This window comes from Polistes dominula, unplaced genomic scaffold (genome assembly GCF_049000335.1).
Source record: "Polistes dominula isolate Pdom_NZ unplaced genomic scaffold, Pdom_raw_medaka contig_28, whole genome shotgun sequence".
NCBI lineage: Eukaryota > Metazoa > Arthropoda > Insecta > Hymenoptera > Vespidae > Polistes > Polistes dominula.
The window spans coordinates 5,800,184-5,818,709 of record NW_028300879.1 but is presented as its reverse complement, the minus strand read 5'-3'; the positions used below and the strand labels follow the sequence as shown (position 1 = coordinate 5,818,709).

Genomic DNA, 18,526 nt, shown 5'->3' with positions numbered 1-18,526 from the left:
TTTGAGGGAGGGATGTTTTTTTTAAAGTGATATTTTGGTTTTTGGATTTTAACATGTTGCAGCATACTTTTAATTTGACAATCGTGCTTAGAAATACGAAGATCGGACGGCTATAGCCGTTATTTGCGGCAACGTGTTAACCAATTTACCATAAATCGTATGAGAGAAAAATTAGATTTTGGTCATAGGAATAAATTATTTTATTATACCATTAAAAATTGATTTTATTTCTGATTAATCGCGAAACGACATATCGATCTTTTGTGATCTTCACAAAATTGATGTTAAACTTTTGACAATAATTCTAAATTTTTTTTTATAATACAATTAATAATATATTAAATTATTTATTGAATTATTTGATATAATAGAATCTTAACACATTCGCGACCGCTGACGTGAATTCACGTCTTTTCAAGTTCTATTCCAAGTTACAGCTGACGTGATTCGCGTCATTTAAAATTTTAAAAATTTATATTTATATATTATAATTATAAATTATTTTAATATTTATATTATATTATTATATTTATATTATAATTATAAATAAATTAAAAATTAGATTTATATAATATATAAATTTATATTTAGTTATTGCAATATAATATTTAAATAATTATATTTTATTATTTAAATTTATATTTAAAGAATTATAATATATTATAAATATATATTTTATATTATATTATAATTAAAATATAAAAATGAATTTATATTAAGAATTATAATATATAATAAATATATATTTAATAATATTATAATTAAAATATATAAAATAATAAATTTATATTTAAAATAATAAAATATAATAATATAATAAAATATAATTATTTAAATATTATACTGCAATAGCTAAATATAAATTTATATATAAATATAATTTTTAATATATAAATTAATTAAATAATTCATTATTTTTTTCCTGTACTTAGTATTAAAAAAAAAAAGGAAAACATATGCCGGTCGCGAATGTGTTAAGAAGCATTAAATTTAATTTCATCGACTTTCATTATTACTTTTGACAAGCTTAAATAAACTTAGAAAAAAATAGAAATAATAAGAAAAGGAATTAAAAAATGGATAAATAAGTCTTGAAATTCAAAGAAAAAAAAATTGATTGACGAGACGTAGAAGACGATAAAGTTAGAAAGAAAAAGACGAAAGAGATTCCGCACGGGAATCGAGCGGAAATGATCGTTAATCGACGAGCTCCGCATCGCGTCGTAGCAAAAACGTGCGAAAGCAACGATGAATCGTGACTCACGGCAGATCGAAGAAATACCGGCACTCGTATAAGAAGACCTCGGTAACATAACAGAGTACAGGAGCGTATATTTCATTCACACGCACATTACTTTTTTTTTCATCATCATCACCATTATCATTCATTTACATCAAATGCACGCACATATTTTGTTATATTAAAAAAAAAAAGATTTAACTTTCAGTGTTTTTAAATTTAAATTTTCAACTCACTCATTCGCAAGGTTAAAATATTATTTCGATTTTCGATGCAATAATATTCACCACTTGAACAAAATAATATCTTAATATATATAAATTACGTGTCACGTTGTTTGTCCGCAATGGACTCCTAAATTATTGAACCGATTTGAATCAAATTTTACACACTGTATGCAGTTTCATCCAACTTGAAAGATAGGATAGTTTATATCACAATTTATAATCGCCATATTATTTTATTGCGAATTATTTGTTTATTAAGAAAGAGTCATGATTATCTCTGTTAGTTCGATAAGATTCTAAACAGATGGCGGTATAAAGTAATTCGTTGACTTAAAGACGTGTGTATCGGACTGATTGTGAGCCACAGCAACGCGTGGCGGGGCACCCCTAGTATAATATAGAATAATATATATAGATCCATTTTAGAAACATAAAAACAATGGAAAAAATTCTTACATACGAGTATCTCATTTGACTTTGATTCAAAATTATAACAAGTTTTGTGTTTAAATAATCCATGACAATTTATTTAAACAAAAATAACTCAAAATGATCTCCCTCGGTTTGTATCCAAGCTTGCAGTCGATGTATCATCAAATTTCGTGTTCTTTCCAAAATTTTAGGTACATGTCAAATCCATTGACAGCTTTCTCGATGCTGGCAAACGTGTCAAATATCCAATTATTTTCAAATGAGCCAAATAATCAAAATCTAATTACACGCTTGTAACTTTAAACGCACAGTGAATAGAAAATAATGAAGTACTTCTAGTAAGAGGACTAAACATTGAAATTGAAATAATTTAACTGAAATAACTTAATCTAATTGACAGAATGCGTGACAACCACGAGAACATGAAATACTTAGAAGACAAAGACTTCAACAAGAAATACTTAGAAGACACAGTTTAGAAATCCAAACCAATAATAATCATTTTGAAACTTTTTTGATCATTTTGAAATAGGATACTCGTTTTTATCAACTTTTTTCCTTGTTTTTGTGTCCCCTGTCCACTGCTGAAGTTGATCTCACATATTAAATGTAAAATGGAATAGAATATTGAATAAAATCTACTGTTTCTATTTTGTAATTATTTCATCATTCCACTTATATGCAAATGTTGAATATTTTAATTGATATAATAAAAAATACTACTTATGTATTCAATGTCATTACTCATTAGACTTAATATCGGTGGAAATGTAGAAGGATAAGTAGAAAGGCGCTTGTCACAACAACAAAAAATGCAATTGCCCTTAATTACATTCGGATGTAAGTCAGACGACTTTGAAATCCGTGTTTCCCGCCGTTTAAATGGAAATGATGTCAAAGTAAAGCTGTTTATCAATAACACATATTACTCGTACACTAAACAAATTATAATATCTTACAAACTAAAGTATAACATTTCAATCATTCTCAATATCATCGATTGATTTCTATCAAAATAAAAATCAATTATTTATTAATACACATAATCCATTTTTTCAGTTAAATATTGACTTCTTAAAAACGGGAGATCGAGAAACATATTCTATTCTAAATCAATCTACTTTAAACAAAAAAAAATTGTATAATTTAGACAATCTTCAAAATCACCTATTAATTCATACAAAAAAATAAAAATAAAACGAACCAATAATAATTGATGAAAATTTCTTTTTGAATATCGATTCGTAAAAAACGGGAAATTCAAAATCGAACTTCGCAAATACTTCACAAAAACACTCGAGAAAATCATTGGATAATACACAAACAAACGGAACCGGTCATATATATTCTATAGATTTTCCTAAAAGATAAAACTGACAGAAGACTCGTAGAAAGAAGGAATGATTACTGAACGCGTGGCTGAAGTGAAAGAAAAAACTTTGTTAGATCGTCGTCCGATGAGTCAGCGTGCTCTTCATACGTTAGAATTGGAAGTTGCGTCTTGATAGTTATCCCGGGTATTTGGGGATGCTGGGTGTCTCAGGTGGTTGCGTGGCGGCTCGAAATAGCAACATTCGCCCGCGCAAAATCGCATCGAGTCGCGCTTAGAATAGAACTCGCCCACCTCCTCCTCACCGAGTGGGCCCCGGTCATTTTAGAACATTTTGTTGTCGTGCCAGCCGATCATCAGCGTCTCAACAACGTTGTTGGGTGATTCCTTCTTAAACGTGAACACTAACTTTGCCTTCAATTCTTCAATTAACTAATTAGAATATTATCTTATCAAATATCTAGATATTTCTTTTATCTTAATCAAAATTAATTCATTCATTTACATCTTAATGAATAATAAAAAATGATCAGAAATTTTTATTTTCATTTTATTTAATACGTTATTTGTTAAACTGCTATTGACAGTCATTTCCACATAAAAAAAAAAACAAAGTATTTCAGTAGAAATATTGCAGCAAGTAAAATCAAAATTATTTATTTCAACATTTTGTAGATAATTCAATAATTTATATTTTTATTCTTTGTCAACTGTATAAAAGTTTAGTGTAGTATAATAAAAAAAATAGAAAAAGAAAGGTAAAATAAAGATTAGATAAGATTTTCTTGCAACAAGGGCCAAGAAAAGTGAACATATGAATATGCTAATTATGTAAATGGGTTAATAGTGATTAATAATATTAGGTTGGACAGACAAATTTGTGTTTACATGTTGAAATAATTTTGATTGTTATTCTATGTGTTTTGTATGATTGACATGTTTAAAATTAAAAAGTAAAACTTGTCATTCGTCCTAGTATTATATAAATCTCTCATAAAAACAGATCAACTTACCCAATTTTTAAAAAAACTATTTAGATAAGTAGAAAAATAGAGAAAAATAGGGAAAAAAGAAGAAGAAGAAGAAGAAACATTGTTACATTAGTTGTTATTGTTATCGTATGGAGGTGTATGTTTGGATAATAGCCAAATGTCATTGATCTTTTCGGCCTAGTCGGACGTCCTCCACCTAACGAGAGTACTTGTTAGAGTCTCGGCACAGGATTAGAAGTGGCGCGCGAGTTTTGTAAAGGATAGAGGAGTGAGTGGCAAAAAGGAGAGGGGAAAAAGAAAAAGAAAGAAAAAGAAAAAGAAAAAAGGAACAAGAAGATATATAGAGAAAGAGAGCGGGCGCGTGACTGTGCGTGGCCCCAAATAGGGCATCAGGTGGTTGCGAGAGAGCCGTCAGAGAAAAAGATCATAGGCGCACGCGCACGCGCACGAGTACGTGACTCGAAAGCGTGCGCGCGAGCGCAATTTCTGTGGCACGCGCCTCGTCCTCCTCGTCGTCGGTTTATCTCGTCGTTTTTGTCGTTGCTGTTGTAATTGTCGTCGTTGTGTAGTAGTAGTAGTAGTAGTAGTAGTAGTAGTAGTAGTAGTAGTAGTAGTAGTAGTAGTAGAGTCGTAGTAGTAGTTGTTGTTGTTGTTGTTGTTAACCCTTCCGCGTAGATGCCGTCATGAAAAAGTTTCCATCTCCTTTTTCTTTTTCTTTTTCTTCTTCCTCTACGTCCTCCTCATCCTGGTTTTCCTCCTCCTCCTTCTCTTCGTTCTCCTCCTTCTCCTGTTCTTTTTCTGCGTGCCGGGCACGCGCGCGCTCCCTTTCAACCGGAGTGAGACACGCGCGATCGATCAGCAGCTGTGCCGCCTTCTTGCGTCCGTGCTTTTCTCATACTTCTCCCCAATTTTTCATGTCCACTCTCCGTAACCCGTAATACGAGTTTAAACGATACTTACGTATATTTCTTATTACTTATATGTATATACGATTTGTATCTATGTGTGGGTACAGGTATTTACATATGTATGTGGTGTTATTAACGATTAACGAAGCTGTGACTAACGTTAACATAGGGATGGAAAATACTAAATAAATTTATCATAATGTTTAATGAATAATATAATCAAAATTTGAACAAAATTAACGCAAAGAATTTTAATTTCCTTTTTTTCTCTCTCTCTCTTTTTTATTTAAATAAATCGAGAAAAAAGCAAGATCATAAGAAATCCAAATATTACTTACTTTCAATATTGCTATAATTACGTAACGTCATTTTCATAAACAAAGAAGAAAAAACAATTCCCTTTCTCTATTTTTCAGTCTTTCAAATAAATAATTTGATACTCCACAAATAATTTATGTTCATCGTCTTAAATATATATATAACATATATATACTTAAATACTCGAAGAACAAAAATTGTTTCTCTCTCTTTTTCTCTTTTTTTTCTCTTTCTCTCTCTCTCTCTCTTGTCTTGCAAGCCGGCTGCTTGATGGTAAACCGCGTGCTCGCGCCTTCTTCATCTTACTCGATCAAGGGTGGGGGTAGAGCGGTCGCGCGCCTCGCTACTACGTCACAGAGTCTACGTCACTGGTGAACCGAGAACCACGTTCTCGGGAGGAAAGGGGTAGGTGGAGAGTGTATATATACGTCCATTTCTCTCTCTCTCTTTCTCTCTCCATCTCTCACTGCATATAATCTCGCATTCCCATTCCTACTCTTTTTCTCTCTTTCTCTCTCCCTCCCTCCCCCTTTCCCTTTTGGTCACTCTATCTCTATCTATCCAACTGTCGAAAGATATCGGCTGGGTTGCGTTCTCGGCGGCGCGCGCGCGAAGGGCAACTTGGTGGGGGTTGCAAGCGAGCGCGCGCACGAAGGAAAGAGAGAGAGAGTGAGAGAGAAGAGTATATAGAATAGTGGTGGGGGTAAGGAGCGCGATACGGCGCACAGAGAGCGGTCGCGTCCGCACGGACGACACACAGAAAGTGTTGCGCTCGCGTGTGCGCGGAAGAGAGACAGCAGAGTCGAGAGCGGGGATTGGCTGGCGGACGGCTCGACGCTTCCAAATATGGGACAGTCTCCGCGGTCCATTCATAAAACTACGGGGCGCGCCGCCGCTCGGCTCAGTTCGTGCGCGACCCCCACGCATCGCGCGTTCTTTCACGATCCCTTTCGCGCTCTAACTCGTGCCTCCGCACGAACTTAACAACACACACATACACACGCGCGCGCGAGCGCGCGTGTTAACCAAGTGAGAAAGAAGAAAGAGAGAAAGAGAGAGAGAGAGAGAGAGAGAGGATACCAAAAGAGATACTGTGAGATAGAGACGCGTACTCGCGCGCCCACACACGATTCGCTAAGACTCTCCTCTTCTCTCTGTGTTTGATACACGCGTGTCTCACCATCCATCTGCTGTGTGTGTGTGTTTGTATATTTTTCAAAGTAGCTTTGTGTATAAGTAATATATAAGTATATATATATAAATATATATATATATATATATATGTGTGTGTGTGTATGTGTGATCATTCCGTATATGATACACTCGTGTATTATACGAGATACATCTCGGTATATACGTGAACGAAGAGAAGTGACAAGACGAAAAAGAGAGAGAAACAATCGTGTGCTCGCTTGCATTTAAGCAAATTTCGGCACCTATCAACAACAACAATAACAATAATTTTACTTATTCTTTAATATCGTTATTGTTAGTACACCCTCTTGTCTAATATAAGCAAAGAATCACGTAAAAAAGAATTCCCTTTCGAGTTAGTGAACTTTATTCTTGATTACTCAGCAAAGAACCTATCGGTGATCAGTGTGATAATATTTTGATAGGCAGGAAGAGTGACTCTCTCCTACCACTAAAAGGGAGATAGAGAGAGAGAGAGAGCTACCTGCCTACCTTCTTACCCACCCCCCGTAGTCCTCCCTCTTCTCGTGTCGAGAGGGAGGCGAACGCGTCGAGAAGTTCGTAGTATCGGCGCGACCGGTGCTGGAGGAGGATACGGGAGAGGCGAACCGGACACCGGATCGTGCCGAGAAAGAAACAAATAAAAATAAAGAAAGAGAGAGAGAAGCTGTCTGGTGCTCTCAGTTTGTCGCGGTGTTGTTCCGCTGGTACGTGCCATCGCGGTACTTGTCGTCATCTTCTTCGTCGTCGTTGTCGTCGTATTGCTAGTGCGCGCGCGGAGACAAGTTTTTCCGGACGGCGTCGAGTTATCTCGCACCTTTAAACAAGCTCATAAACGACGTGGTACGCGCGTGTCGGAACGAATGGGAAAAAGGGAAGCGCGCGCGTGTACCGAGTGATCGAGACCGCTACTAATCTAGTGACGTAGACAAGAAGGTACGATTGAGAGAGAGAAAGAGAGAGAGAGAAAGAGAGAGAGAGAGAGAAATTTTCGCGAATAGAGGGGGCTAGTTTAATTAAAAGGGTTTGTCGCGGGACGCGACTCTAGGTTTTCTCGTCGTTACGTCTTTAAACCAACCGAGGAAGGATCAAGTGGTATAACCATAATAATTGCGTTGAACAATACGACCACAGGCGAGGACACGCAGTGCGCCAGTACCGGCGGCGGCACCACCACCACCACTACCAACGCCGCTAGCAGTAACGCCGAGGAATCCGTAGACACTCAGCCAGGAAACCAGCTGCTCCAGAGGATGACGATGGACGGCATGGAGGTGGTGGGCTCGCAACCTCACGCGGCCACCAGCCCTTTCCTCCTGTCTTCGCCGCCTTTAGGACACCATCATCATCATCACCACCACGCGACCTTCAATTTGCAAACGGTACAGCTAAGTTTCGACGCCTGTTTACCGTACAACGCTTCTTCCTCAACGTCGGCATCGGTGGGCTGCGGTGTCGGCGCTTCTTCGAGCCCTGCCAGCACAGGATCCTCTTGTACATCCTTGGCAACAGCCTCGACTAAGATCATCCCGACCCTCTCGTTAACCTCCTGCGTGCCCTTGCACTCGCAGCATCAGAACAACTCGTCCGACTCGTCCGATCACTCCCACGTCCGGCATCATCATAACAATCACCACCACCACCACCACCATCATCATCGACTCGATGATCATCAACAACATCATTGTCACGTCGATACTCCTTGCTCGTCGCCGGGCGATATCAACGATGTTACCAAGAGACACCGGCAACCGGATGACAATGATAAAGAATATACTAGGAACTGCAACGACGATCTCCAAGATCCTAACGAGAAGGACAAACCTGGCGACCTGAACACGCCAGTTACCACCAGCAGCGATCTACCATCCTTCTTTGGCCCCTCCGCGCTGGTCGAACCGCCACCGATCTCAGGTACCTATAAACCCTCCTGGCCTGTACACCTCTATCCGATCTTCCTATATTCCTACTACCTTTTCTATTTCACTTTTCAAAGACAAACAGTACACCTACCTATAACATTTCTCTATATGTAATACCATTACTCCGATCGTACTACGATCTCTGTTATAAATATGGATATTATCAAAAGTATGTATGAAAGTAAAGAGTAAAAAGAGAGAGAGAGAGAGAGAGAGAGAGAGAAAGCATTGATGCAAGGTTCTCGGCTTCCAACTGGAAATCAATTGGCCTTGCACCCTCTCGTCTCGTCAGTGCATCGTGGAAAGCGAACTTTCGCTTTCCTTCCGAGCACGCGACCTCCGTACACTCCTGATACCCTTGTCGGCAAACCGGCTATCACATACGAATGTCGCTCCTTTTTCCGAGCATTTCGTACAAAGCTCGGCAAGATCTTTTTCAAGATCAACGGGACACAATCAACGCAAATGAAATAAGAAAATATCTTGTTCACGTTCGAGAAAAAAGTAAAAAGAAGACAAAAAAAGAACTTTATGATACGACACACCGCTGACGTACTCATATCACTTGACTCGCGAGAACGGCTAATATCGAACGTGTTCGTCTGTTGCGGATCAATACTTGGCGACCCCGACATTCAGAAGCCCTCCTCTCTTCTCTTTCCCGTACCACCTTCCATCTCCTCTTCTTCCTCCAACTCCTCTCACCATCCCTTGGTAGATTCATTCATGCTTCCAACTGAACCCCACCTCTTTCTCTCTCTTTCTCTCTCTCTTTCTCTCTCGCTACACCCCCCGACATCTTTCCCTTTATCACCTTCACACCCACAACCTGCCCGTTTTTCCCGTGAAACCGTTCCTCTGAAGTTCTCTCTTACACTTTCCCTTCCCTTATCTCTCTTTCTCTTTCTTTTTCTCTCTTTCTTTCTCTCTTTCTTTCTCTCTTTCTCTTGCTCTTTTTGTCTTCTCTGTTTTTTTTTTCACATCATTATATTTAATCTCACCTATATCGAACCTAATGTTATTTTTATTTCTAATTTTTCTATAAAATATAGATCTCTTTACCATATTTCCGAGTCGACAATTTTCAAAGTTTTTGTATATTCACGTTTGTCAATATATTTTCATGAATAAAGAGAGACAGAAAGAAGAGTTAAAGAATGATTGTGTGCTAAGGAAGGAAGTTACGAACCGGCAGGATGCAGACGACAGATAGGACTCGTCGGTAGGCTTTCGACTCTAAGATAAACTCACCCCTGTATCGCGTGACTTCCTGCCAGTTCGCTCGTCTCTCGACGTATACTGAATCGGATGACAAAAGTGATGAGCACGCTCAAAGGATTGAATTATTCGCACGATATAATAACTCTGTCATCTATTATTCCGTGCATGTGTGTATGTCCGGGAGCATGAGATAAACTGAAAGAATAATAATAAATAAGCAATAAGATTGAATAATACTAATGAAGAATTGCAACGATTTGCAGGTAGCCTGGCGGGCGAAGACCTCTCGTTGGAAGAGCCAACAGTGGAGGAAGAAGAGAACGGTGGTCCAACCAGTAGGGATCATCGTTCTCATCATCATCATCATCACCATCATCAGGAAACGCAAGATAGCGGTACGACAGGTGCACCCTCCTCTGACAGTCCGTCGCGTCATCACCAAGCTCAGGAGGATGCAGATCGTTGCAACGTTCTTCAAGGTGGCGTAATACTCTATTCCTCGCCTCATTCCACGTCGTCTTCGACGACTGCCGCAACAAGCGTAAACATCTGCAACGTTCCGACCTTAACCTATCGTGGAGTATTTGCGACGACCTGCACGCAATCTCCTCCGCTAAACAGTCTACAAACTCAACAGCAACAGCAGCAACAGCCACAGACAAGCAGCCAAGAACTTTGGGGTCCTCTACCCTCGCCGACATTGACATTGACCGGGCAAACTTTCCTTCACCCGACCCTCCATTCAAGCCCCTACGGCAATGAAACGGTCGAGCTACTGCAGGTCGAATCGAAGCCACCCCCACCTCCCGGTTACCACGATACACCTACTACCACCCCACAGACGTGGTTGGGACACGAAGTTGACGGGACCTACGACCCTGGTCTTCTCTCCCACCATCACGCTCACCATCATCATCAGGAGACTGTGCTGAAGCAGGAGCCAACGGGCACGAGCGGTTACCCCAGTACCGTCCAACAACCTCAACAGCAACAACAACAGCAACAACAACAACCTCCACAATCCCAAGGACCGCAACCACAGCAACAACAACAGCAACAACAACAACAACAGCAACAACAGCAACAGCAGCAACAACAACAACAGCAACAACAGCAACAACCAGCGGGTACGTCCGGCGTTCAACTCGCAGAATACAATCCAAGCACGTCGAAGGGCCACGAGATCCTCTCGCAGGTGTATCAACAGAGCTCTATACCACTCAGGCTAGTACCAGTAAAGCCAAGAAAGTATCCAAATCGACCGAGCAAAACGCCCGTTCACGAGCGCCCTTATGCCTGCCCCGTCGACGGCTGTGACCGTAGATTCTCACGAAGCGACGAACTAACGCGACACATTCGCATACACACGGGACAAAAACCCTTTCAGTGTCGTATCTGCATGCGCACCTTTTCGAGGAGCGACCATTTAACCACCCACGTTCGCACGCATACAGGCGAGAAACCGTTTTGCTGCGATCAGTGCGGAAGAAAGTTTGCGAGGAGTGACGAGAAGAAGAGGCACGCTAAGGTGCATCTTAAACAAAGAATCAAACGAGAAGCTACGGGTCATCCGAGAACACATTCGCAAGCACACTCTTCACCAACGTGCAATCAGTAACGAGCTGATCAAAATTTCCTTTCTTTCTGTATTTGTCCATCGCCGATGTTGGCGCCGATGTTGGCGCCGATCAGCCTCCATCTTTCCGATCCGTCTGACCCCTCCCCTCCCCTCCCCCCAATCACCATCACCATCCATCTCTCCCTCTCTCTTTCTCTCTCTCTCTTTACTTTTCTCTTTCTCCTTGTCTATTTCTTGCTTTTTCTTTTTGTTTAATCTTTCGTTCTTTGACTTCCTTTCTCTCTTTCTGATTTTGGGCGTATGTCGACGAATAAAAGACGAAGACCTTCCGACGTTATAAAAAAAACCGTCACCGACTGATTCGTCGTTGATTTTCGTCGACGGAGCGGGCTGTGCTTTTACCTCTTCGAGTAACGCGTTACGAGCGCGATTCGCGATAAACAAGTTCTTCTATTATGTATGTATTTTACCTATTATACGTATTTACCTTCCCTGTATTAACCCTTCAAATTAAAAAAAATAATAATAAAAAAAGAACAAAAAATAAAGAAAAGAAAGGAAAAGAAACTCGTCGCGCGAATGCGAATCAAATCGAATTCATTTTAAGAGAAGAGAAGCGCCTATAAGAAAATATACAGCGAGTCCTTAGAGTATTCGTAATCCCACTGTATATTTAAACAAAATATTATATTTTCTCGTAATACAATATTTTCAAATTGTTATACACAGAAATATGTTTTAGGATTATTAAACTTTCCAATGAATATAAATTTAATTGAAAAAGAACATTTTATTCTTAACAAAATGTAAAATTTGGATGAACTGATAAGAAAATTGGTCTCACAAAATATGTCAAATAAAAAGTCAAACCAAGTACTACTTATAAAAATAATCATTGTATTTTTATTATATCTTATGTAGATGTAAATATACTCTTGTGAAACCAATTTTTGATTATTTCATTAAAATAATATTTTCTCTGGAAACAAAATCTATATCAATTTCAAAGTTAAATAATTTTAAAATATGTTTTCGTGTAGTAGAATTTTGAAGTTTTGTAATACAAGCAAATATGAATGATTTTAACTTTACAATGGGAACAAATACGAATACTCCAGTGACTCGCAATTTATAATATATATACATAGATATATATTATTAATTGCGGTTTCAAATCCAAAATTTCTATACAGGGTCTTTCGATGATATTATGATGATGATTATTGCCCTCTTGCCTTTTTTAAAAATTGGTCCTAGAGTTCTTTACATATAAATACATATACATATATGTATATATGTATATATACGTGTATGTATATAATATATGTATTAATATGTATATTATTATACATAAAATGTTGCCAAGAGGCTACCGAACCGTGTCAGAGGGATTTAAACGTATGTACTTACATTGTGTATTTACATACGTAAGATTTAATCTAATATGGCGACGAGAGAATATGTGTTAAAATGTGTACATAGCTTTAATGTGTTTGTCATTAAAGTAAGAGAGAAAGAGTAAAAGAATAAAAAGAGAGAAATGGGGGGGGAAGGTGAGAAGAGGGAGAAGGTACGATAAATATATGTAAAAAGAATAAAAGAGAGAAAGAGAATGTGATTAGAATAGAAAATATTTTTCAAAAGTCATTGACAAAAAAGATGATATTTTAAATGGCCAGTAGCATCCAATCGTACAGGACTTACGAACCGAAAGGATTCTCTTATAACTAACGTCGAATCGATACCGTCCTTGGCTTCCAGGAATGGCGTTGGATGTTAAGAAGAAAGATAGAGAGAGAAAGAGAGAGAGAGAGAGAGAGAAAAGGAAGATGGAAGGAAAATGAAAATGAAGAAGAAAGGCAATCAGTTAAGAAAATACGCATAAATGTAGTCATATGTAAATTGTTTGTCCTGATAATAATATTAATAATAATATTAAAAAAGAAATCCAGTTGAAATGATAAGAAAAAAAGAGATATATATATATATATATATACATCATTAAATATATTTAAAAATGTAACACACACAATCAAAATCGAGCTCGATACTGCATTTTCAAGTTCGTTCGATGATGTAGGTAGGACGCCATTGATGGTCATTCGGTCAATACCCGTCTCATGTACATATATATATGTATTATATATGTATATGGTTTTCCAAAAGTCACTAATCCATTACGAGAAGTAATGGAGCAAAGTTTAGAAAAAGCCCGCTACTGTCGAAAACAAAATGGTGACTACTTGAATAATATAACTTATAAAATTAAATATCATTTCAAATAAATATATTTATTGCTTATAAAAAAAATATATGTATGTGAATTTTTAATATAAAAAAAAAATTGTACTATTTTTAAATGGTTTAATGACTTTTGAGCTAATCTGTGTATATATATATATGTATATATATGCATATGTATATATATATGTATTTATGGCAAAGTTCGCAAAATTTGACTGTGGGAACGTGAAGCGTTCGTACAGATGTCCGATGGCTTTCGATAACGTTTAAAAGCTTTTAGAAAGAACGAAAGATAGAAAGAGAGAAAATAAAATTGTAAAAGAAAGAGAGAAAGATAGAAAAAGAGGGAGAGGGAGAGAGAGAGAGAGAGAGAGGCTTATTTTTGATAGACAACGATGGCGCAGCGGTATGGATTTTTGGTGACACTAGAAGAAAACCAGAAATATTTTTCCAAAATATTTTTGTACAATGGATATGAACGATATATATATAAATGTATATATACACATGTTATCTATTTGTGTGTATGTGTGCGAATGTGTGTATATATATATATGAATATATATCGATGATTGATGATCGATATGATAAGTTCGATTAATGAAAATGAATAGTGATAGAAATTAGAGGATAGTAATAAACAAAAGAAACAAAATAAATAAAGAACAAGAGATATTAGTGAAGAAAGAATGTTAGAAATATAATAGCTAAGGGTTGAATTAAAATATGAGATAGACGAGCCAAGAGCTAAGAAAAAAATAACAAAAAACAAAAAGAAAAACAAGAAGCTTGAGCTAGTCATATTATTAAAAAAAAAAAAAAAAGAAAAAAGAAAGAAAGAATTGAAAAACAAAATAATGACGATAATAGAATAATAAATGAAATAATCAAAAAAGGAGAATTTTCAACTCCTTTCAAGTTACCAAAAATTCATCTACTGGTGCTAAAACTACCAAGAAGTCACACATGCACACTAAGCATACACATGAACAACATATAGGATGAATTAGAATATCCTGTGTATTTCAGTTTTCGATAATTACACGTTAATGTATATATATATACACATTGCATACTCACAAACACACACATACATGTTCACATACAGAATGTCACAAAAAGTTTTTTTACTATGAAAAAAAAAAAAAACAAACAAACATTTCGATAGAATAAAAATATTGTATTTTTTATTTCAAATGTACGAATTTTCAATTATTGTTGTTATTAACAATATTTATGGGCCCCACACGAATATATGCCGAATATAAAAGAAAAAGAAATGAAATTTGGAATTTTTAATTTATCGATTTGATATAGAAGGAAAACTTTTTGGGACGTCTGATAGATTGATCAAAAAAAGAAAAAAAAAAACAAAGAAAGAAAAGAGAACAAAGATCGAGATCTGTAAAATAATAAGGTAAACAAATACATACATAAAATCTAGTTTATCGAACTAACGCGCACCGCTGATCTTTTCGTAGACGACGTTGCATCTCGATACTCATCGAATGAGCGATATTTACCTTCTTTGCGTCCTTCGACATTATCTCAAAGTCTTTCAAATTAACTATTATATTAAACGTGAATAACTTTTTACTAAACTATATTCCATCATCATATCCTCCATTCCCTTTTCTTTTTTTTAATTATCATCCCTTCTCTAATCAATCCTAACTTAATCACATTTGTGGTGATCCCGAACACGCTAAATTTCGGATAATTTTCCTATTCTCCAGGTGTATAGGATATTTCAAAATACGTTGACACAATTTCACAGAGTGGTTTCAGTACGCTTAACACATTCGCGACCGCTGACGTGTATTAACGTCATTTGAAATTTTTTTTTAAAGTTTTTTAAAAATAAATTTATATTATATATATATAATTTATATATATATAATATAAATTTATATTATATATAATATTTTATAAATTTTTTATATATTAAATTTGTATTTAATTATTTCAATATAATATTTAAATAATAAAATTTTATTAAATTATATTATATTTTATTATTTAAATATAAATTTAAATAATTCATTTACTTTTGCCGGTACTCAGTATTAAAAAGAGGAAAAAATATGCCGGCCGCGAATGTGTTAAAATAATTGTGAAATTCATAGAATTTGTTTATTTTCGAATTGTACCCATTTTTTATTACACGCGTTGTTACATGATTTTCATAAAAATTTTAGTTAAAGTAACCATTTTCGTCTTCAATGCAAAACTTTCAAACTTTCAAGTCCATGATAATGGATCTTCTCGCTCGTTTAAAAAATATCAGATGTTTAAATTAGTTTAAAACGTGAGATAAGAAGCTTTCTTGTAAATATTAATATATAAAATAAATTTAATTCAAAAACAGGGTCATATTGATGAGGTGTATGATTGTACAAACATTTAGTTTTTATTTTAGCGTACTGAAACCATCCCTGAAATTATACACGTATTACATTGGAACACTCTGTACTTTAGTAATTTTAATTACATACATATTTTCTATATATTTTGTTTAAGTCAATGAATATAATTAGCCAGAATTTTTAATACTTTATATAATATTGAAATGAATAAAATACGCCATAATATATTTTAATAAAAATTCTGACATACATCACGCTTATTGACCTATCCGCGAAATACTTTTTATATTATATATTTCTTATATATTCTTCTTTATTTTTTTTTCATATCCTATCCTTGAATCCTTTTAGTCTTTGCCTCCTCTTCCTAAACCCAGCGAGAACAAATCCCTTGTACGTAAATTGTTTAATTTTTGCGTTCTCTTTCGTAATACCATTGTCGTACACGATCATAAACGCGCCAAAAAAAAAAAAAAAAGAACAAAACTAAGAAAGAAAAGAGAAAAGATATAAAAGTAAATTAGATTAGAATTAAAAAATATGAAGAGAGAAATATATTCAAATGTATTATAAAATGATAAACGCGAAGAAAAAGAAGAAAAAAAAATGCGAGTAAAAGGATATTTTATCACGATCATTGTTGTCAAATAGAATTTATCTTGTAAATATGTATATACCATGTTACATGTATATATATATATAAGAAAAATATTTGTGTGGTTGATATCTGATTGCGCAGCACTTGTAAAATTTCCTCTCGCTTCCTAATTTTATGATAAACCTTTACGATTTGCCTTTCCATTTTTATTCCTCTCTATATTCTTCCTCAAAATCACAACCCCCCCCTTTCACCTTCATTTTCTTTCCTCCTTCCTACCTTCCTTCTTTTCTAAACAAAAAAAAAACAAAAAAATGATCGTCTACGTGTATACATATTTAGTGACGATTAATATTATGTATATGTTGCTCTATTTATTAACAAGACGTATATATATATTGTTAAAATTATAAAAATGAGTATTTTTATTAATATTATTATTATATTATATTATTATTATATTATATGATTATTATTATTTTTATTATTATTATTTTTATTATTATTATTTTTATTATTATTATTATTATTATTATTTTTATTATTATTATTATTAGTATAATTACGATAGTGTATTACAATAAATAACGACACAATAATGATGATAATGATTATGATGTTTATGATGATGATATATGCTGGTGATTATGGTGACGACAATGACAATGATGGTGATGATTTTGATGATGATGATGATGATGACATTATTATTAAAATTATTATTATTTTTTATTATTATTATTATTATTATTAATATAAATAAATATTTAATTATACAACGCGCAATACTTCGCTACGAAAGAAATAAAATAAGAGAATGTGCAATGAACGAGTAAAAAGTGAAAAAAAAAAATGTTACTGTTTACCTATGAGAAAAGTTTGAAAAAAAAAACAATAAATAAATACATAAAATGCCATACTTATGCGTTATTATACATAGAGCGGCCGCGTGCATGCATGTGTGCAGCTTTTAAATGAAAATCTTCTCTTCAAGAAATACACAAAATATGTACCATGATGATTATAGTACATACCATACACGCGTTACTGTTCAAAGAAAGTTTGCATGTATAGATTTGTGTATTTTATGTGCTGGAGTGCCGCGAAAAAAAAAAACTATTTTTTTTTACACACGATATTATTCTTATTGTTAGATGAACTATATGTAATTAATATTATTATTATTATTATTACTATTGTATTATTATATTATTTTAATATTATTATTATTATTTTTATTATATTATTATTATTATTATTATGATTATTATTATTATTATTATTATAATGTGGTGCTCTCTATATAATGTGCAATGCACGAAAATATCTCCCGACTACCTGTATTATTATTATTCGTGTTACTTCGTCGTCTTTCGTCGCTTTCCGTCGGTGCGCGGGAAGAAGAAGAACAAAAAAAAAAATTAAAAAAAAAAAACCAGAGAAAAATTGTTAAATCCCCGCGCAAAAGCTTTGAAGCGTTGCTTTATGACGATAATTAACAACAAAAATACAAAGTTAACAAATGACTGTTTGTTGTTGTATATTACATTCAATTTTTCGTATATTCTATTAAATATCGTTAGAAAATCATCTACGTGTGGTGGGCGAAAAATAAATGAATATATCAATCGAATTTTCGATTAAAACAGATTCAATATTTATATTAATATATTTTACAATACTGAATATATAGAACACTATATATATATTAAGTCGAGTCATAGATAACTTCCGTTTTTTATGAGACAAAGAATGGCGTTTCTGCGACTGATAAGTGCAAGACACCTTTAATGGAGTTTTTTTTTTTGCACTCTTTTCAATTGTTGAACGTATCTATTGGATTTTGCTCCAATATTACCTTTAAAAGGTTCGTCAAAGTCGGAAATACGTCCTGCACTCGATTCATCTTTTAAGATCGTATCTCTAGATCGGAATTTTACAAATCAATTTCTGAC

At 34.7% G+C, this 18,526-nt stretch overlaps 1 protein-coding gene across 1 annotated transcript; it reads left to right on the top strand.

The window, feature by feature from the left end:
• The first annotated feature begins 5,696 nt into the window (after positions 1–5,696).
• On the top strand, positions 5,697–18,097 carry LOC107066938 (uncharacterized). The gene is made up of 2 exons (XM_015322006.2): positions 5,697–8,555; positions 10,048–18,097. The coding sequence occupies exons 1-2, from the start codon at positions 7,895–7,897 to the stop codon at positions 11,400–11,402; spliced, it is 2,016 nt and encodes a 671-aa protein (XP_015177492.1). The 5' UTR covers positions 5,697–7,894; the 3' UTR covers positions 11,403–18,097.
• Positions 18,098–18,526: the final 429 nt, after the last annotated feature.